At 39.3% G+C, this 22,354-nt stretch overlaps 1 protein-coding gene across 3 annotated transcripts in view; it reads left to right on the forward strand.

Moving 5' to 3' along the window:
• Nucleotides 1–670: 670 nt before the first annotated feature.
• The window catches only part of LOC110261221 (cytochrome P450 2J2), a 94,132-nt gene continuing 72,448 nt past the window's right edge, over nt 671–22,354 (forward strand). For all 3 annotated transcript variants that reach the window (XM_084964905.1, XM_021096564.2, XM_084964904.1), the window contains exons 1-3: nt 671–940; nt 12,797–12,959; nt 21,833–21,982. In XM_084964905.1, the coding sequence (XP_084821031.1) occupies nt 731–940; nt 12,797–12,959; nt 21,833–21,982 (523 nt within the window). In that variant the 5' untranslated portion in view covers nt 671–730. The remainder of the gene's footprint in view (nt 941–12,796; nt 12,960–21,832; nt 21,983–22,354) is intronic.

The raw sequence follows: 22,354 nt of genomic DNA on the forward strand, positions 1-22,354 counted from the left end.
TCAAAGTGTTGCAGACCAGTGGATTCATTTATTCACTGCGTATTTGTTTATTTTACCTCCGTCTTAGTTTCCGCAATTGCAGGATGGAATGAAGATAAGCTTCTGCGTAATTTTCCAACAATAAAGCAATCTATGTAAAGAGATGACCGTGATCCCTGGATTCGAGTAAGAGCCCAAGAAATGTCAGGTGCTGCTTTTGTCCTGATTGTTTACCAGGAACAGTTCCAATCCTCTGGTGAGAAAGTGACTGAAAAACAGGAAGCGCAGGAGTCGCAGCCCTCTCAGAGACTCAATGAAGTGATAAACCTAGAGCCCCCAGGGTGTTACGAAGGGATGGGCTTTCTAAACAGCTAATAAAAATTCTCCTAGCTGGGGCCTCTTCCAACACCCTTGCCTGTTCTCCCGGGAATCTGGCTCCAAGCAGCAGGTGGGAAGCAGGCGGGCAGGGTAGGTACCGGGGAGAGGGGAGAACTTGGCAGGGCACACTGAGTGGGTGGCAGGAGGCGGGACCTAGAAAAGAGCCCGGACCAGTCCCGCGGACGGGGTGACACTGGGAGCCAGGCGCGCCAGGGGAGGGGTGCGACGAAAGGGCGGTGGGAAGGGCGGGGCGAGGCCTGGCTGTTGGGAGGTGCCCCGCTGTGAAGGTGGGCGGGGCTGGCAGCTCCGAGTCAGAGAGCCACCCGGACCTTAGTTGGTCCAGACCGCGGAAGAGCAAGCGTACGTTGCAGCCATGCTTGCACCGATGGGCTCCCTGGCGGAGGTTCTCTGCACCGCGCTCCATCCCCTTACTTTCCTGCTGAGTGCCGTCGCTGTTCTCATCTTTGCTGATTTCCTCAAAAGGCGGCGCCCAAAGAACTATCCGCCTGGGCCCCTGTCTCTGCCCTTCGTAGGCAACTTCTTCCATCTGGACTTTGAGAAGGGGCACCTTTCACTTCAGCGGGTAGGAGCGGACGAAGGTGTCCGGCCGGGTCCTGACCCTGACTTGAAGGACAAAGGCCATTCTGGGTACTGAGGGCGGGACTAAGGGGGAGCTCTGAGGCCAAAGCGGGCATCTTGGTACCTCCCGCTTTGAGCCTGGCTCTTCTTGCCGTCAACTGGCATAATTCCACCTGCTCTATCTAGGGGTGAAGTATTGTTAAGTGTTTATTATTTAAGCGTGCCAGGTGCTATATTTTAAGTCAATTAATTGCGACTCTTGTTAGCTATATTTGGGACACCCTATTTATAGGATGCAATCCAGTCTCACTAAAGTAATTATTTTTAAATATCATTCTTAGATTTTCTTGGTACTTTCCGGCTGACTCCAGAGTGCAGACTCCTTAGGCAGCCACTTGGAACTTTTCTCATAGTTCCTTACAATATTCTTTATAACCCTCACCCATCAGGGCTCCCTAACTGTGGTCGCTCCGAATTTCTTAAAATCCACCCCCACCCCCACCCCCACCTCCCAACACATTCACAGGAATCTTCGGCTTCTTCACTGCCTCTCAGCACAGGTACCTTGCTGATAGACAGCACTGAGAGAGGCTGTTGTGAAGATGAAATAAAACAGTGAATGGACAATATTAATACAGCTTATTGTAGGTACCCAACAATTATTAGCTCTCCTTTCCCTTCAAAGTGTCTGAAGCACTTTGAACACAAGCCTGTAATAGATATTCAAGTTCAGATGGAGAAGATTTTTTCACTTTCTTGGAGAAACACCCAACTGGTACCACTAAGTGACAGGATCAGTTTACAGAATTTTAAACTAAACTCCTAAACCTGTACCCTCGTTTAATAAATGTGTTGTTTAATTTCCTAGTATTGGGAGATTTTCCTGTTTTCTTTCTGCTAATGATTTCTGATTTGAGTCCATTATAGCCAGAGGACATATTTTGTATGATTTCAATTTTTAAAAAATGTTAGTGTTTACGATCCAATATACAGCGCCATGATACTTGGGAAAAAATGTATTATGCTGCTGTTGGGTGGCATGTTCTTTACTGTGTGTCAGCTGAATATACTTAGATGACTGTGTTCTTTATTTCTTTGGTACCCTTGTTGACTTCCTATCTACTGATGGTACCTGTACTAGGAGAAGCATGTTAAAGTCTACAGTTGTAACTACAGGTTTGTCTATGTCTCTAATCAGTTCTGGTAGTTTCCAGTAATGTATTTGGAAGCTCTTTTATATGGTGCATATACATTTAAATTGTCATCTAGGTGAATTGGCTCTTGAATGATTATGTAATGTCCCTTTTTATCTTTGTTAATTTTCTTTGCCTGAGCTTTACTTTGTCTGATGTAATGTAGCCACACCATCTCTTTTTTTGTGTTTGCATAGTATATGCTTCTCCATTCTTTCACTTTTTTTTTTTTTTTTGGTCTTTTTCTCTTTTTTAGGGCCGTACCCGTGGTTTATGGAGGTTCCTAGGCTAGGGGTCGAATTGGAGCTATAGTCACCGGCCTACACCACAGCCACAGTAATGCAGGATCTGGGCCACATCTGCAACCTACACCACAGCTCAGGGCAACACGGGATCCTTAACCCACTGAGCGAGACCAGGGATTGAACCCACAACCTCATGATTCCTAGTCGAATTCATTTCTGCTGTACCACAACGGGAACTTCTCCATTCTTTCACTTTTAATCTACTGATATTATTATGTCTGAAATGAGTTTCTTGTAGATAGCATATAGGTCAGTCATTTTTTTGTTCTGCCAATCTCTTTTAATTGGTCAATTTAGATTATATTTAATGTAATTATTGATATTTTAACACAGAAATCTGTCTTTTATTATTTATTTTCTAATTTTAACTTTGTTTTTTATTCCTCTATTTCTCATTTCCTTTCTTCCTATGAGTCATTTGAACATTTTTGAGGATTTCATTTTAATTTATCTATCATGTTTTTGAGTATATCTCTCTATATTATTTTTTAAGTGGTTGTTATAATATTACATGCTATGCATACATAGTTTATTGCAGTAAGGATTTACCACTTCAGGTGGAACATAAACACCTTAAAACTTCCTAGATCCTTTTACTTTCCTCACTTTGTAAAATATAAATTGTCTTAAATATTATCTGTACATACATTGAGCACCACATCAAACAGTATTATCATTTTGCTTTTAGCTGTAAAACACAATTTTAAAATCCAAGAAGAGGAAGATAGTTTACTATATTTACCCATTTATTTACCCTTTCTATTTCTCTTCCTTTCCTGGTTAAAGAAAGTTGGTTATTTCTTTAGCCACTCTTTAGAACTAGTCTGCTGGCACAAAAATTCTCTTAGCTTTCCTTCATCTAAGAATGTCTTTATTTCACCTTCATTATCATTAGATATTGAATTCTAGGTTGACAGTTTATTTTATTAATCTCTTGAAAATAGTGTGCTGCTTCTTTCTTGCCTCCCTAGCTTCTGATGAGAAATCTGGGTAATTTGAACTGTGTTCCCCATGTGTTGTTTTCCTCTGCATGCTTTTATGAAGTGTTCTTTTTTTTTAGATTTCAGAGATTTGATTATGATATGTCTTGGTGTTGAGTTCTTTGGATTTATTGGGTTCACTCACAACTTCTTGGATCTGTAGTTTTTTCTGATATCAAGTTTAGAATTTTTCAGCTATTATTTCTTAAATATTTATTTCAAGTCCATGGGTTTTTGTTTTGTCTCATTTTTGTTTTTGTTTTTTCCTTTCTTTCTGGTATTCTTGGGCACTGATGGCACAAATGATACATCTTTTGTTACTCCAACATAGATCCCTAAAGCTGTTTTTTTTGTTTTTTTCTTTTTATGGCCACACCTGCAGCATATGGAATTCCCAAGTTAGGGGTCAAATTGGAGCTGCAGCTGAGGCCTATGCCTCAGCCATGGCAGTATAGGATTTGAGCCACATCTGTACCTATGAGGCCAGGGATCAAACCCTCATCCTTATAGCGACAATAGTGGGTTCTTAACCCTCTGAGAAACAACATGTACTCCCTTTTTGTTTTGTTTTGTTTTTTTTTAGGGTTTTTTTTTTGTTTTGTTTTTTAGTTTTTATTCTTTTTTCAGTCTATTTCCTACATGTTGGTCAGGTTGGATAGGTTGGATACTTTCTATCAATACAATCTATCTTCAGTTTCACTGAATCTGCTGTGTCATTAACCTCATTAACACTCTGCCATTGTGTTTCTCTACTGAGTTTTTTTGTTTAGATTATTGTATTTTTTAGTTCTAAATTTTCTCTTTGGTTCTTTTATATCTTTTCTATGTCTTTGTTAAGATTTTCTATTTTTTAAAAAAAATTTGAGAAGGCAATTGTTTTTTGAAACATTTTCATTAGCTGCTTTAAAATCTTCATCTGATAATTCCAACATTTCTATCATCTCAGTATTGGTTTCAACTCATTCAATTTGGTATTTCCTTGGTTCTTGGTAACATAAGTAATTTTAAACTTTATTCTGGACATTTTGCTTATTTTGTTATATGACTCTGGGCTCTATGTAAAATGTCTATTTTGGCACATAGCCAACTTGCTTATGCTCAGAATCCTCAGTTTTGTGGATGATGGATCAGACGTCGGTTTAGGTTACAAAGCCCCTGCAGTGCTATTTTGGTCTACCCACCCCCACTGGACTCCACCCCACATTCTTATCCATGCAGGCTGGAGAGAATGAGGATGAGGACGAAAGCCTGGAGCCCCTCTGAGTACAGCCTCTTCCTTACTACAGAGGGGGAAGGAAGTCAGAGATCTAACCATATCATCTCTGTGAGGAAGGGGTACCTTCTTGTTTCTGTAGAGTGTTAGAAATCATAATTTTGCCCACCAGCTTCTCCAAGAAGTCCCTATAGTTTAGATCAGCGGTGATAGTCACAATTCAGCTCTCAGACTCAGCAAGGGAGGGGCATGACCTATTTGTTTCAGGGGTCAGGTGAAGACAGGTTTCTAGCCATATCATCCAGTGCCATAGGCACCCATTAATGTGGATAAAGGTCACATCTTTTTCGTGGTGTTTGTCTCCAGAACAGGAAGACAAAGAGAATGAAAGGTTCTGGACTGGTGGCCATCCTTTATCTAGTCCTTTGGCTAGAGAGAATAGGATTGTATAGAATTATTTTTTGGTCTGTGCCAATTAGTATTATGACCAGTATTAGGAATAAAATAAAATGCTGTTCCTCATTCTTATCTGGAAACAGAAACTTGATCTAGAAGTTTCCTGCTGGCACAGCGAATTAAGGATGTGGCATTGTCATTGCCTTGGCCTGGGTCACTACTGTGGTGCAGTCTGATTCCTGATCAGGGAACTTCTGCATGCAATGGATGTGGCCAAAAAATTAAAAAATAAAATTAAAAAAAGGAAACTTCACCTGTACCCTTGTTTTACCATTAACTTAGATGTAACTAGAACAGTTAAATGATTTGCCTAATGTATAAAACTGGCCAGGGATGAAACTGAGGCTAGGGTCCTATCCCTGGCCCACTGATCATTCATCAGAACTGTTATGTTTTATTTTGTATAAGTTTGCATTTAAATATTGTTGGTCATAAAGCAAATGGTGTGATTTAGCTGCAATTAAATTTATATTCTAGCAATTTGGATACATTAATACCAACTATTTGCTAGGTCTTGTGTATGGATGTATGTTAATTTTCATTTAATATTCACAAAAGACACACAAGTTGGGAATCTTAAGATGTTGTTTCCATGTGACTACTAAAAAAGCTGGTTGAAAACAGTAAAATGATTTGCCCAAGTTATTCATCATAGATAATGAACAAACAATGACTGGAACCCAGGACTGTTTGACTCTTATACCTATTCTCTACTTAAGCTACCTGACTTTTCATGATATAGTTAGAGCATAATACCTTTATTCATGAGCTCAGCAGGTATTTATGAATTGCTTATCATGTGACAGTTGCAGTAGAAGACTGTGTATGATGAATGTGTGATATAAAATTCTGGTAACTAAATGAAATGACGATAGGATCACCGTGAATGGGAAACCCTGGAGGTAACCTAGTGTAGAATGTTGAGACAAATGTGGCTGAACTTGAATACATTAGGCAAGTGGCTACATGGAATAACCTCCTGGAGATTTTTAAATGGGGGAAAGTGGAATGAGTTAAAACACAGTGAAAGGTCAGTAAAGAAACTGGCCTGTTTGTATGGCATGATAAGAACCTTTGTTGTTTTAACTCCATTTTCTAAACTTTCTCTACATTAGCTATGTGGCTTATTATAGGAGTATGTACTTAAATAAGAGAAGATCTTATTTGACTTAGGTGGGGAAATGGTAGATAAGGTGGATAAATGTATTAGTCAGGATATTCATTGACCTGCTTGAAACAAAAAGGCCCCAAAATACAGTGATGTAAGAAGAGACTGAAATTCATTTCTCTTTCACAAGTGAGTTAAGATTTAGGCAGAAATTCTAGCATAGGGAGGCTGCTTTCTACCACAGAGTCATCCAAAAATCCCAGTTCCTTCTATTTTGTTGTTCTGATCCTAAAGCATGATCATGTGTAAGTTCTGGTCCATGAAAAGGAGAAAGTGGGAGGTGGTGAGAAGTAACTCTCATATAAGGACACGGCCCAGTGGATGCACAATCACCACTACTCATGGCCCCTTTGCCACACCTGAAGAAGCTGGGAAATAGGATTTCTGATTGGAAGGTCATGTGGCCAGTTAATCCTTAGGGAGCGCCATCACGCAGAAGGAGAGAGAGAGAGAGAGAATATCTTCATGCTTTCATTAAAGGATGAGACATACCGAGAGAGTTAGAAAGAGCCCTACCTTATGCCACTAACTATGTGCTATATATCTGGGAATCTTTTTCTGAAAACTGGGAATACATTATAGGATTATTATATGAATCAAATAATCTCATTAATATCAGTTTACTGCCAGGGTGCCTAGCACATAATTAATGCTTAGTTCTATATCTACCACATTCACCCTTTCTTCAAAAGTTTACAGTAACAAACTCAAGGGAAGCCAGTGGTTGGTTGGTTTCACACCAGGCATCACTTGTCTGGCCTGACTGCTGCATGGGCTTTATCAGTTCACTCCCTGGTCACTGCCACTCCCTTCCTTTGTCCATAGCTTACTAGAGTCCTTCTGCTAAAATACACTCCCAAATATATCAATAGCAATAGAGAGTTTTATTATTACTTTTAGTATTATGGTTACCTAGCACCACAGTTTCTAAATATGGCAACTATTACTATCCCCCATTTTACAGATTTGGAAACTGAGACACAGAGAAGTTAAATAACCTGACCAAAAATCACAAAGAAAGTAACAAGCAGAAGCTGGATACAAACAGATTTGTATGACACCAAAATCCAAGTTCTTAAGCCCTCACTTGTATTACCTCTCTTATTGACGTTTCTAAAATATTTCACTTGACATTAAAGCATCGTTGGTCTAGCTCATATTGGTCATAGCTATTCAGTCTTGTCTCCCATCCCTCTACACAAATAAGAGATTTTTTTTTCCAAGAACTTATCCTAGACTCGGGGTCCCCTTATGTGCTTCCTAAATTTTCCCCATCTTGATAACAGAGAATGGTAATAATGAGAACTGATTACCTAGCCTTTAGATGGCCAAACACTTAAACTTATGTACTTGTACTCCCAGCATCTGGCTTTGACCTAGCACAGTTTTAGTGCTCTTTAAAGAACACTAGTCAGCCTAGTCTTTGCCTTCACACTACATGTTCTATGATGGAACCCTGAATTTCATTTAAGATTTAGTCCAAATACCATCTCCTTTTAGAAGTTTTCTTCCATTTCTGGAGTGGAACTTCATCTCTTTTTTCAACAGTATCATCCCTCTCTCTAGCATTCTAACGTATATCATCTTCCACCATGATAGAATCTTGGGCACTTTAGGAAAATGCCATAGCATATTGATCTGTGTACGGCCTCCACATATGACATAGCAATGTCACAAGGTGCCTGGTAGCTTTGAAGTATTTCATAAAGATTTGTTGGTTTGAATTAGAATTTGATTTCTACAGACCGTTCTCAGAAACGTAGCATAATCCCAGGAAAGGACTAACTGTGAAACCAGGAATCTTAGCAGGAGTTCATGGGCCCCAGGGCACTGGTGAACCCCTGAAACTGCATGTTTGTATAACTGTATTCACGGTAAAGAATTTTCTCACAGAGTAGATTCATGACAGACTCAAGATTTTCAAAGAGTTCTGTGACTCAAAATAAAAGGGTAAGAACCTCTGTTATGAACTTTTGTACATAGGTTTCTTTTTTGTGCTTTAGTGGATAGAAACACTTTTTAACTATAAAAGCAATACAAACACATTAAGACAATTTTTTTTTTCATTTTAAAGCCACATCTGTGGCATATGGAAGTTCCCAGGCTAGGGGTTGAATTGGAGCTGCAGCTGGGGCCTACACCACAGCCACATTAACACAGGATCCGAGCCACGTCTGTGACCTACGCCAAAGCCTGTGATAATGCTGGGGCCTACACCACAGCCACATTAACACAGGATCCGAGCCACGTCTGTGACCTACGCCAAAGCCTGTGATAATGCTGGATCCTTAACCCACTGAGAGAGGCTGGGAATCGAACCTGCATCCTCAACTGAGGCACAACAGGAACTCCTAAACCCTCACCCCCCCCACACACACACACACACACATACACACACACACACCCCCACACCCCTACCTCTCAGTGCTGGTGAGTGTTCAGAGGAATAGACCTTACCTGCTACTAGTGGGAGCAAGAATTGGTACAAAGTGACTTTTTTCCTTTTTCTCTTTTTACGTCTTTGTTCTGTTGGGTTTTGAGTGTAAGAATTTAGATTAACTAGAATCTCCAGCAACGTTGTATCTTGTGGTTCAATTTCTTGTCTCCCTAATTCTCCACTTCTAATTTTTTTTTTATTCTCAACATTTATTTGCTATATTTTGTCATTTAAGTGCTTAATGCCACATTTGGAATTTTAATGCTTCATATTTAATTTCCTATCTTCTACTGCTTTTATTTGCCATTGATAACTCCCTTATTAATCATTTTCTCTTTATTTATCTATTTTCAATTCTGACATTAAGCCTTTTCTAGCTACTTGAACCACCTTATTTTTAACCCCTTTTGTTCCTTTACATTATTTCATTGTTTTACGTTGAAAAGTCTTCTGAGATGACTGTGGGTCATCCATTTACCTCCATGAAAGCAGCTGGCACAGTGACTGGTATGGGGCTTAAGAATTGCTGGACAGAACCATTGTCATACCAGGGCTGCAGGAGGTCATGTGACTGACCCATGTTCACACAGTTGATCATATCATAAAAGTGCTTGATCCAGTTCCCTCAGACTAGAAATATATGTGGGCTGAGGGTTGGCAGGGATGGAACTCTGCAGAAGTTCATTTTAGCAACTGCTGATAGAGTGCTCAGTCTTTTCTAAGAACAAACTGTTTCTGACTTGTATACCTTGTTAGGAGTCATTTACCTTTACCTGAGAGTTTCAGCCATTCCCAAAACACATCATCATTGCTTATTCTGAATTAGTCAAGAAATCCTTTCTGTAAAGCCTAGGAAATTCATCCACACATTCAACACAATGAAATTTATTTTTTTTAACTTTTACAACAGTTTATGCAGAGCATACATAGGTAACAGCTTATAAATGCTCCTTAAGAAAGAAAATTGGTGTAAAAAACTAGGAATCACTATTGTAGTCATTTCTGCTAAAAGACTTCACTATACTCTGGGCTATTCATTTTCTTCTTATAAATATATTTTTTAAAAATGTTTTATTACAGTTGATTTACAATGTTCTGTCAATTTCTGCTGTACAGCAAATTGACCCAGTCATACATTCTTTTTTTCACATTATCCTCCATCATGTTCCATCACGAGTGACTAGATATAGTTCCCTGTGCTATATAGCAGGGTTTCATTGCTTATCCACTCCAAATGCAAAAGTTTACATCTGCTGACCCCAAACTCCCAGTCCATCTGAGTCCCTCCCTCTCCCCTTCCCTCTCCCCCTTGGCAACCACAGGTTCTGTTCTCCAAGTCCATGAGTTTCTTTTCTGTGGAAAGTTTCATTTGTGCCATGAATTAGATTCCAGGTATAAGTGATATCATATGGTATTTGACTTTCTCTTTCTGACTTACTTCACTTAGTATGAGAATCCCTAGTTTCATCCATGTTGCTGCAAAGGGCATTATTTTGTTCATTTTATGGCTGATTTATATATATACATATATATATATATACACATATATATATATATATATATATATATATATATATACACACACATACATGTATATATATATACACAATACATATTTATATACCACAACTTTTTTATACCTTCATCTGTTGTTGGACATTTAGGTTGTTTCCCTGTCTTGCCTATTGTGAATAGCGCTGCAATGAAAATAGGGGTTCATTTTAACTTTTGGAATGGAAATTTTGTCTGGATATATGCCCAAAAGTGGGATGGCTGGGTCATATGGTAGTTCTATGTTAATTTTATGAGGTACCTCCATTCTGTTTTCCATAGTGGTTATACAAATTCACATTCCCAACAGTGCAGGAGGGTTCCCTTTTCTCCACCCCCTCTCCACCATTTGTTATTTGTAGACTTAATAATGATGGCCATTCTGACTGGTGTGAGGTGGTATATCATTAGTTTTGATTTGCATTTCTCTGATAATTAGTGTTGTTGAGCATTTTTTTCATGTGCCTGTACCCTCTGTATGTCTTCTTTGGAGAAATGTTTATTTAGGTCTTCTTCCCATTTTTCAACTGGGTTGTTGGTTTTTTTGCTGTTGAGTTGTGCATTTCAGAGATTAAGTCCTTGTCGGTTACATCATTTGAAACTATTTTCTCCCATTCTGTGGGTTGTCTTTTTTTTATGGTTTTCTTTGCTATGCAAAATCTTTTAGGTCCCATCAGTTTAATTTATAATTAATTTCTATTGCTTTGGGACACTGACCTAATAAAACCTTTGTACGGTTGATGTCAGAGAATGTTTTGCTTATATTCTCTTCTAGGAGTTTTATGGTGTCTTGAAATTTAAAAATCTTGATTTATGAAGTCCCATTCCTAATTTCTTACAATATATATGGTATAATACATACAAACACATGTACTTTATAGGCATACCAGCTTGAGATGGAATCTTGCCTCTGCCTTTATAACAAGACAAGATACACTGTGCTTAGTGATGCACAAACATTGATGGAAAATTCTGGGCCAAAAGGACAATGGAAGGATTGAGATCTGGCTTAGGCTTTAATGTGGGAGTACAGTGACTGAATGAGACTAAATCCATGGTATTTGCTGTGATGGGATGATGGGGTCCAGGAGGCTCCAGCTGACATGAGGTAGCACCAGTGCATGGAGGTTGCGGGGAAGGAGCCACAGACACCTGAATGAAATGAATGCTTCTGTTTGAGACCACAGCCTGCAGCTAGACATAGCCCTGGAGACTGGAGGCAGAGACAAGGTCCACTTAGTATTCACTTTTGAAAAAAACAGGTCATGAAGACTTTGATTACTGACCACTGACTGCCACCCAAGTTAGCCATGTATATCCCTGCACATTTGTATACACTCCTCTCTCTCTCTCTCTCTCTACCTTTCTTTCCCTCTCTCTCTCTCTCTCTGTCTCTTTCTGTGTCTCTGTCTCTCTCCCCCTCTCCCTGGTCCCTCTCTCTCATCCTCACTTTTACTCTCTCACATCCACTGAACTCTAAGGTCCTAGTGCCATCTTGGGTTCATGTCTTTATCCTCAAATCTGACCTAATGCCTGCTGGATTGCCTCCAACACCCAATAGCTTTGTTACCTTGGCTAAGTTACTTATGCTATGACTCATTTTCCTTTTCTGAAAGACAAGGAAAATAATTGCTACTATAGGGTAGTTGGAAGTTTAATGAGCTGTAACATGAAAGGTGGTTATCATGGCACCAAGTGCATGTGGTTGTCTGTGACCATGAGAGCCCCTCACAGGCATATCATCTTGTGCTCTGTCCTCTCTGTCACCATAAGCAAGTGCACCCACATCCCTTTGCACACAGGGCCCATTCATTCCCCAGAGCCTCAAGTGGCTGTCTGCCAGGTACCAGAAAACAAAGTGCCTTTCACATTGCTGTTCTCATCCTTCCTAACAGAGAGCTTTGTGAAAGGAAAAATTTTCTGAATTTATAGCTGGGGAGCTGAGGCTAAAAACAAGTGAAGCAACTGTCCCAAGAGCTCAGAGCTTCAACCATGGAGTTAAGATAGGCACATGGCTCTGGAGCCCATGTGCTCATCTCCGTAGTGAATTTTCTGTCACCTAGAACATGATGAGAAAGGGGACATCCTCTCCTGGTTAAACAGATATGATTTACTAATGATTTACTAACAAGTCCATGCTCCCTCCACCATTCACTAAACACATCCCAGCCTTTGCTGGTGAGTCACTTGTGCTGAATTCTCTGCCTTCACTTGACTCCAAGATGCTTGAGGTTAGAGACCTTGTTTTTATTATAATTATAGTTTTACGCCTGGTTCTGAGGACACATGGTATGTGCTCACTCAATTCAAGGAGGTTGAAGATATAAATTAATATTTATAAAGAATGTCCATGTCCTATAATGGGATCAACCCAAGTCTAGTTGAGAGAAGGAGAAATGGAAACAGGTAGAAACATTCCCATCAGACCAAGGTGCATACACAACACACACACATATATACACATACTCCCCTCACCTGACCCAAGCTACACACACCATCCATTTCTGGACACACTAACTTCTGCATATTCAAATGTGACTATTTTACTATTTTTCAGTTTGTGAAGAAATACGGGAACCTTTTTAGCCTGGATTTCGGTGACTTGCCTTCAGTTGTTGTAACTGGATTACCCTTAATCAAAGAAGTTCTTGTCCATCATGACCAAAACTTTATGAATCGCCCCATTGTCCCTATTCGAGAACATGTTTTTAAGAAAAACGGTAAGTTTCTTGACTAATGTAACATATGTATGTTTTATATCCTGTGATCTATGAAAGCTGCCGCTGTAACTTTAATTATCCAACATTCCCTGGGACTAAGCCCATCATTAAAACCCTGCCCCTAAAAAGCTCAGTGCCAACATTTCCCTGTTGAAGGGGCCTTCTCAGTGACCTGGCAGCATCAGCACTAATGTCAGGGACTTGTCACCTGCATGAACTCACTCTGGATATTTGATAAATAAGTATCCGCATCACTCAGTGATGAGATATGGTTTCTGTTTGTTTGCTACCATGAGTTTGACTTTTTATTTTTTTAATTTTTTATGATTTTTTATTGTTTCCATTATAGTTGATTTACAGTGTTCTTTCAATTTCTGCTATACAGCAAAGTGACCCAGTCATACATATTTTATGTGTGTGTGTGTATGTGTGTGTGTGTATAAACTTTTTCTCATATCATCCTCCATCATATTCTATCACAAATGACTAGATATAATTCCCTGTGCTATGAGCAGGGTCTCATAGCTTATTCACTCCAAATGCAAAAGTTTGCATCTACTAATCCCAAACTCTCAGTCCAACACACTCTCTCCCCCTCCCCCTTGGCAACCACAAGTTCTGTTCTCCAAGTCCATGAGTTTCTTTTCTGTGGAAAGTTTCATTTGTGCCATGTATTAGATTCCAGGTATAAGTGATATCATATGGTATTTGACTTTCTTTTTCTGACTTACTTCACTTAGTATGAGAATCTCTAGTTTCATCCATGTTGCTGCAAAGGGCATTATTTTGTTCATTTTATGGCTGTGTAGTATTCTTAATTCATTCATCTGTTGTTGGACTTTTAGGTTGTTTCCATGTCTTGGCTATATGAATAGCACTGCAATGAAAATAGGGGTTCATGTTAACTTTTGGAATGAAAGTTTTGTCTGGATATATGCCCAGGAGTGGGATTGCTGGGTCATACAGTAGTTCTATATTTAGTTTTCTGAGGTACCGCCATACTGTTTTCCATAGTGGTTGTACCAATTTACATTCCCACCAACAGTGCAGGAGGGTTCCCTTTTCTCCACACCCTCTCCACCATTTGTTATTTGTAGACTTAATAGTGATGGCCGTTCTGACTGATGTGAGGTGGTATATCATTGCAGTTTTGATTTGCATTTCTCTGATAATTAGTGTTGTTGAACATTTTTTCATGTGCTTGTTGGCCATCTGTGTATGTTCTTTGGAGAAATGTCTATTCAGGGCTCTTGCCCATTTTGCAGTTGGATTGGTGGGGTTTTTGTTGTTGTTGTTTGTTTTTTTGTTTTTTTGGGTTTTTTTGTTTGTTTGTTTGTTTTTGTTTGTTTTTTTTTTTGCTGTTTAGTTGTTTGAGTTGTTTGTATAATTTAGAGATTAAGCCCTTGTCAGCTGCATTGTTTGAAACTACTTTCTCCCACTCTGTAGGTTGCCTTTTCTTTTTTTATGGTTTACTTTTCTGTGCAAAAGCTTGTCAGTTTGATTAGGTCCCATTGGTTTATTTTTGCTTTTATTTCTGATGTTTGGGAGACTGAACTAAGAAAACATTTGTACAGTTTATGTCAGAAAATGTTTTGCCTATGCTCTCTTCTAGGAGTTTGATGATGTCTTGTCTTTGTTTAGGTCTTTAAGCCATTTTGAGTTTATTTTTGTGCATGGTGTGAGGGTGTGTTCCAGTTTCATTGATTTACATGCTGCTACCCAGTTTTCCCAGCACCACTTACTGAAAAAACTGCCTTTTTCCAATTTTATATTCTTGCCTCCTTTGTTGAAAATTAATTGCCCGTAGTTGTCTGAGTTTATTTCTGAGTTCTCTCTTCTGTTTCATTGGTCTGTATGTCTGTTTTAGTATCAGTACCACACTGTCCTGATGACTGTGGCTTTGTAATATTACCTGAAGTCTGGGAGAGTTATGCCTCCTCCTTGGTTTTTGTTCCTCAGGATTGCTTTGACAATTCTGGGTCTTTTGTGGTTCCACATAAATTTTTGGATGATTGTTCTAGTTCTGTGAAAAAGTGTCATGGGAAATTTGATAGGGATTGCATTGAATCTGCAGATTGCTTTGGGTAGTATGGCCATTTTTATGATGTTAATTATTCAAACCCAGGAGCATGGAATATCTTTCCATTTCTTTGAAGCCCTTTAATTTCCTTGATTAATGTTTTATAGTTCTCAGCATATAAGTCTTTCACCTCCTTGGTCATATTTATCCTTAGGTATTTGATTTTTGGGGGGTGCAATTTTAAAAGGTATTGTATTTTATATTCCTTTTCTAATATTTCATTGTTAGTATACAGAAATGCAAATGATTTCTGAATGTTAATCTTGTATCCTGCTACTTTGCTGAATTTGTTGATCAGTTCGAGTAGTTTTTGGGTTGAGTCCTTAGGGTTTTCTGTATATAGTATCATGTTATGGTGTATGTTATGCATACAGTGACAATTTTACCTCTTCTCTTCCTATTTGGACAAATTTTATGTCTTTTGTTTGTCTGATTGCTGTGGCTAGGACTTCCAATACTATGTTGAATAAAAGTGGTGAGAGTGGGCATCCTTGTCTTGTTCCAGATTTTAGTGGGAAGGCTTTCAGCTTTTCTCCATTGAGTGTTATATTGGCTATGGGTTTGTCATAAATGGATTTTATTATTTTAAAGTATGTGCCCTCTGTACCCACTTTGGGAAGAGTTTTTATCGTGAATGGATGTTGGACCTTGTCAAATGCTTTTTTTGCATCTATTGAGATGACCATGTGGTTTATGTGGTTTACATTTCTTCTTTTGTTAATGTGGTATATGATGTTGATTGATTTACATATGTTGCACCATCCTGTAAACCTGGGATGAATCCCATTTAGTCATGGTGTGTGATCTTTTTTATATGTTGTTGGATTTGTTTGGCTAAAAATTGTTGAGAATTTTTGTGTCTATGTTCATCAAAGATATTGGCCCATAGTTTTCTTTTTTGGTAGTTAGTTGTCTTTTTCTGGTTTTGGTATTATAGCGATGGTGGCTTTATAGAATGTCTTTGAGAGTGTTTCTTCTTCAACCTTTTAGAAAAGTTTAAGGAGAATGGATATAAGTTCTTCTTTATATGTTTGGTAGAATTTGCCTGTGAAGCTGTCTGTCCTGGACTCTTCTTGTAGGGAATGTTTTTACTACATATTCAATTTCATTTCTAGTAATTGGTCTGTTCAGTTGATCTATTTCTTCTTGATTCACTTTTAGCAGGCTATAAGTCTATAGAAAGTTGTCAATTTCTGCTGGGTGGTCAAATTTGTGGGCATATAATTGTTCATAGGATACTCTCATGTTTTTTTTTTTTTATTTCTGCAGTATCTGTTGAGTTTCTCCTTTTTCATTTCTTATTTTGTTTATTTGTTTTTCTTTTCTCTCCTCTTCTTAGTGAGTCTGGCCAGAGAGTTGTTAATTTTGTTTACTCTTTCAAAAACCAGCTCTTGTTTTTATTTTTTTATTGTTTTTTGAATCTTTATTTTATTGATTTCTTCTCTGATCTTTATGATTTCCTTCCTTCTGCTGACTTTAGGTTTTGTTTGTTCTTCTTTTTCTAATTCATTTAGGTGGTGAGTTGAACTGTTGATTTGAGATTTGTTTTCTTTTTTGAGTAAAGCCTGTATCATGATGAATTTCCCTCTGAGCACTACTTTTGTGGCATCCCATAGATTTTGAATGGTTATATTTTCATTGTCATTTGTCTCTAGGTATGTTTTTAATTTCCTTCTTGATTTCCTCATTGACCCATTGGTTTTTTGGTAACATGTTGTTTAGTGTCCATTTTTCTCATTTCTTTCCCCGTGGTTGATTTCTAGTTTCATGCCATTGTGGTCAGAGAAGATGCCTGAAGTAATTTCTGTATTCTTAAATTTGTTGAGGTTGGTTTTGTGCCCCAATATGTGGTCAGTCCTTGAGAATGATCCATGTGCACTTGAGAAAATGTATATTCTGACTTTTTTGGATGTAATGTCCTTAAAATGTCAATGAAGTCTAACTTTTCTATTGTGTCATTTAGGATCTCTGTTGCCTTATTGATCTTCTGTCTAGAGGATCTGTCCATTGATATGAGTGGGGTGTTAAAGTCTTCTACTATGATTGTATTCCCATCAATTTCTCCTTTTATGTCTGTTAGTAGTTGTTGTAGGTATCTGGGTGCTCCTATATTAAGGGCTTATATATTGATGATTGTAATATCCTCTTCTTGAATGGATCCTTTAACCATTAAATAGTGTCCTTCTTTGTCTTTCTTTATGGCCCTCATTTTTTTTTCTTTGTCTTTTTTTTTTTTTTTTCTATTTCTTTGGGCCACTCCCGTGGCATATGGAGGTTCCCAGGCTAGGGGTCGAATTGGAGCTGTAGCCACTGGCCTATGCCAGAGCCACAGCAACGCGGGATCCAAGCCGCGTCTTCAACCTACACCACAGCTCACGGCAACGCCAGATCATCAACCCACTGAGCAAGGGCAGGGACCGAACCCGCAACCTCATGGTTCCTAGTCGAATTCATTAACCTCTGCGCCACGACGGGAACTCCTACGGCCTTCATTGTAAAGTCTATTTTGTCTGATATGAGTATTGCAACTCCTGCTTTCTTGTCTTGTCCATTGGCATGAAATATCTTTTCCCATCCCCTCACTTTCAATTTATATGTGTCCTTTGCCCTAAGGTGAGTCTTTTGTAGAGAGCATATTGTAGACTTTTGCTTTTTTATCCAATCTGTGACTCTATGTCTTTTGATTGGAGCATTCAGTCCAATGACATTTAAGGTAAATATGTATTCCCATTTTCAACTTGTTTTCCAGTTGATTATCTGTTTCTCCTTTGTTCCTTTCTGGTTTTGGTTCCCTTTTATTTTATGCTTGAGTACTTTTCTTTTCAGTTTTTGTGAATGTAATGTTTAGTTTTGATTTGTGGTTGCCCTGGTTTTCAAGTATGTTAATCCCTTCCTATACCTGCTTGCCTTAGCCTGACAGTCATATAGTTTCAACCATTCTAAAAAAAAAAAAAAAAAAAAAAAAAAAAAGAATCTAGATTTTCTTCCTTTCCTTCCCCACATTCTATGATTTCGAAGTCCTTTTTTAACATCTTCACATTTGTCCTTTTGCTGTTCCTTTTGTTTATCATCACTTTTACAATAGGTATTTTTTTTTCCTTTTAGATATGTATACTGGCTTCTTAAGTGATTGCTTTCCAATTGTGGTTTCCTCCATCCTATTTCTTCTTACTTCTTTATTAGATAGAGAAGCCCTTTCAGTGTTTCTTTTAGTATGGGTTTAGTATTGCTGTACTCTTTTAGCTTTTGTTTGTTCAAGAAATTCTTCATTTCTCCTTCTATTTTTAATTATATTCTTGCTGGGTAGAGTATTCTAGGCTGCAGTTTTTTCCCTTTTGTAACTTTGGCTATATCTTGCCACTCTCTTATGGCCTGTAGTGTTTCTTTAGAGAAAACAGCTTATAGCCTTATGGGAGTTCCCTTATAATTGACACTTTGTTTTCCTCTTGCCCCCTTTAGAATCCTCTTTAACTTTTGCCATTTTTATTATAATACGTTTTGGTGTGGGCCTGTTTTGGTTCAACTTGTTTGGGGCCCTCTGTGCTTCCTGTATCTTGATATCTCTTTCCTCTAGATTTGGAAAGTTTTCAGACATAATTTCTTCAAATATATTTTCAATCCCCTTTTCTTTTTCTTCTCCTTCTCGAATTCCTATTATGCATAGTTTGGCCCACTTTATATTACCCCATAGATCTCTTATATTGCTTTGATGTTTTTTCATTTAGTTTTTTGTCTGCTGTCCTAATTGGCTGATTTCCATTATTCTATCTTCCAAGTCACTAATTCACTCCTTTGCATTATTCATTCTGCCCTTTAGTGCCTTTAGTTCAGTTTGTATCTCTGTAAATGAATTTTCTAATTTTTCTATGTTCCTCCTTATATTTTCTAGTTCCTTTCTAAAGTAATCTGTATTTCTGTTTATGTCTGCTCTTAATTCCTTCATAGTCACCCTTAATTGCTTCACTATTTTCACAATATCCCTTTTGAACTCAGTGTCTATTAGACTGCAGAGCTCTGTTTCATTGTTTTCTGCTTCAGGAGAATTCTCTTGTTCTTTTAACTGGGAATTGTTCCTGAGTTTCTTCATTTTTCTTATATTTTTCTTACTCTGAGTTTAGGGAAACCAACTTTTGTAGTCTGGGAGGGTTATTTCTATGCAAGATCACCCCTTTTTATTTTTTCTGGGGGGGTACTATTTATTTTTGGCTTGGGAGTTTGGATATTTGCTGTCTTGTTCTTCAGTGTGAGCTGTTATCCCCTTGATAGGATGCTCAGTATGTTTACAGGAAGAAGGAGGCAATGGACAGGGCTAATAGTCAGTGCCTGGTTGCTGGGCTCTTGACAGTAGCAAGGACCTTCTGGAAGATGGCACAGGCTACTCCTAGTTGCAGGGTCCTGGGAAGTGGTAATGAGCCTCAGGAAGATTTAGGTGGTGCCAAGAGCATTTGGCAGTTGCAGCGGCAGGGTGTGTGAGTTCCCAGGGGAGTGAGAGCAACAGTAGCTGGTGTTCAGTCTCAATGCCCTACTCTGTGGTGCCCTCTGAGGTCTTTGGGGCCACAAGTGGTGACTCTTCATGGACCCCTAGTGGTGGTGAGCCATGCCTACCTCTGGAGTCAGAGATAACTGCAGTGGTTATGTAGACCATACAAGAAATACATGCAGTAGGCCATGCAAGAAAAACCCATCTTGCTTAGCCCACTCAGGAGGTACTGCACAGGCTTGTCCTAGTTGCAGGGTCCTGGAAGTGACAGTGATCAGGCATGTGTGGGTGCTGCCTGGGGCGTTCGTTTGGCAGTGCAGCAGCAGGGTGAGCATGTTCCCAGGGGACTGACAGCAACCATGCTTGGTGCTCGGTTGCAGTGCCCTCTTTTTTTTTTTTTCCAACCTCTGAGATGACTTGGGCTGCAAGTGGAGCCTTTTCACAGACCCTAATCGTGGGCCATGCCACCTCTGTTTTCTGAGATGACTGCTGCGGTTTGTCCCCACAACCTGTAGTTCATGCAAGAGGTGCCACATCGCATTTAGCCCCCCACTATCCTTAGCCTACACAAGAGGTGCCCAGCCACCCATAGCCCATACAAGAGGTACACAGTCTCCTATAGACCAAGCAATTGACCTCTCACTGCCTGTAGCCTGTGCCTGAAGTGAACCACCCTCTGAGAGCCCACGAGTACACAGAAAGAGATTCTTATGTCAGTCCACCCCTTCTCCTCTTGCGCTCCCCAACAGTGGTGCCTTGCTTTTCCTGCAGGCCCAGACCTCCTCCTGGGTTCCCTCAGCTGTCACCTTCCATTCCCCAGCTCATGGCACACTGCTCCTTAGCCCCTCAGGCTGTCTCCACACAGCCAACCCTAGTCCTCTCCCTGGAACTGATTTCCAGGGCCTGAGTCTCCGCACCCAAACCCCACCCCAGCACCTCAGGTTGTGGAGTCCAGGGAGATTGTGCAGATGATCTCTGCAGCTCTCACTCTGCTTTGCCCTCCCCAGTCAAGCTGCCACGCTTTTCTTGGGGACTTTGAGGTCCCTCCATCTCAGCTGATCTCTCCTCTTTCTGTAGGTTAGGTGGCTTTCCAGGGTGTGGGTTCCTTTTCTCTTTAACTGCTCCCTTTCAGGAATACTAGTCCCATCCTGATTTCCTTTTCTCTCTCTCTCTCTTTTTCTTTCTTTTGTTCTACCCAGTCATGTGGAGGGCTTCTTGCCTTTTTCAGAGGTTTAAGTTCTTCTGATAGTGTTCAATAGATGTTTTGTGAGAATCATTCTACATATAGATGTGGTTTTTTTTTTTTTTTTGATGTGTTTGTGGGAGAAGGTGAGCACCACATCTAACTCTAGCATAGGTATGGAGAGAAGAGACCTGAAGAACATGAACCTTGAAGAAAGAGATCATTTTTATATTTAAAAGGAGAAGGCAAATTAACAAAGGATATGGTAAGTTCTCTGTGTAAGATGATTAGAAGGAAAATCTGGAGAATGTGGTGTCCTGGGTACCTTTGAAAGAGAATGTTCCAAGAAAGAAGTGTCTTATGCTGGTGACATATGAAGATGAGGTTTAAAGGGACCCTGGACTGGACAGCAGGGAGGGATATTTCATTGAGTTGGTGGAGGCCAAGGCCAATTATTAATAGGAGTTAAAGAGTACTCTGGAAGTGAACATTAAAGGACTGTGGCCTCATGTGTGTTTGAAATAAATGATGGTCTTTTGAACACACTGGACTTTTTTATTTCATCTGTGTACTTTCTTCATAGACTGTTTACTCTTCCTTGCTTTCTTGAGTCATTCCTTTATCCTTTAAAGTCTAGCTTATATAGGACTCTCCTTTTAGGCTTTGCCTCCTTATGAGTATAGACTTTGTCTAATATATAAATGCATCCTTGGTATGTAATATAACAAATATTTAAATATACTTATATGATAAGTAATCAAAGCATGGGCTTTGGAGTCAGGCAGGTCTGAATTTGAATGTTGGTTTAGCTGTTGACTAACTTTGTGACCTTTCAGAGTTTACATTTATCCTTTGTACCTTGTTTTTCTCATCAACAAAATTTAGGGGAGGTTGGCACTTACGATTGTATCCACCACAGAGAGTTCCAGTAAGTACTAAATCACATAATGCATTAAAAATACTAAAATGCCTGGTATTTCAAGCAACCAATAAATGCCAGCCATTATATCCATTGCTTTGGGACTATTTCTCTGAAGAGTTTGCAGGGACCTTAATGCACTTCAATCTGATAACATATCCATGTGCTCTTGATGGCTCTCTTTTCATAAATTTGGCTTTCTTTTTCCCAGGATTAATCATGTCCAGTGGCCAGGTATGGAAGCAGCAAAGAAGGTTCACCCTGACAACACTGAGGAACTTTGGTTTAGGAAAGAAGAGCTTAGAGGAACGCATTCAGGAAGAGGCTCAGTACCTCATCCAGGCAGTAAGAGAGGAGAATGGTGAGTTTGTCACAGGACAGGTGCTGGGGACTGGGGGTCCTTCATTCACTAACCAGATATTCAGTAAATGTCTATGTGCCTGACCTGTTCCCAGAACTGTGTAGGGCACGGAGAGGATAAGAGTGCACAGCTAGCTATGATCTGCCTTCATGGAGCCTGAGAATTAAGCACAAGAAAATGGGTATTAAACACATTACTGATTTTAAATCCTGGTCATTAGTTTGACTTGCCAAGCATTGACTGAGGACTTGCTATACTATCATACCCTGTGAAGTGTGCTGGGGCCACAGGTTCAGAGGTGGTTCTATAGTCAATATATCATATGTCATGTAGAGTGGACTCTCAGTGGAAATAGAAAGAAGCTATCTGAAG

The sequence above is a fragment of the Sus scrofa genome, chromosome 6 (genome assembly GCF_054392235.1).
Source record: "Sus scrofa isolate SSC_HxYL_T2T_F1_AM1 chromosome 6, Sscrofa_HxYL_maternal_Yorkshire_Landrace_v2.0, whole genome shotgun sequence".
Classification (NCBI taxonomy): domain Eukaryota; kingdom Metazoa; phylum Chordata; class Mammalia; order Artiodactyla; family Suidae; genus Sus; species Sus scrofa.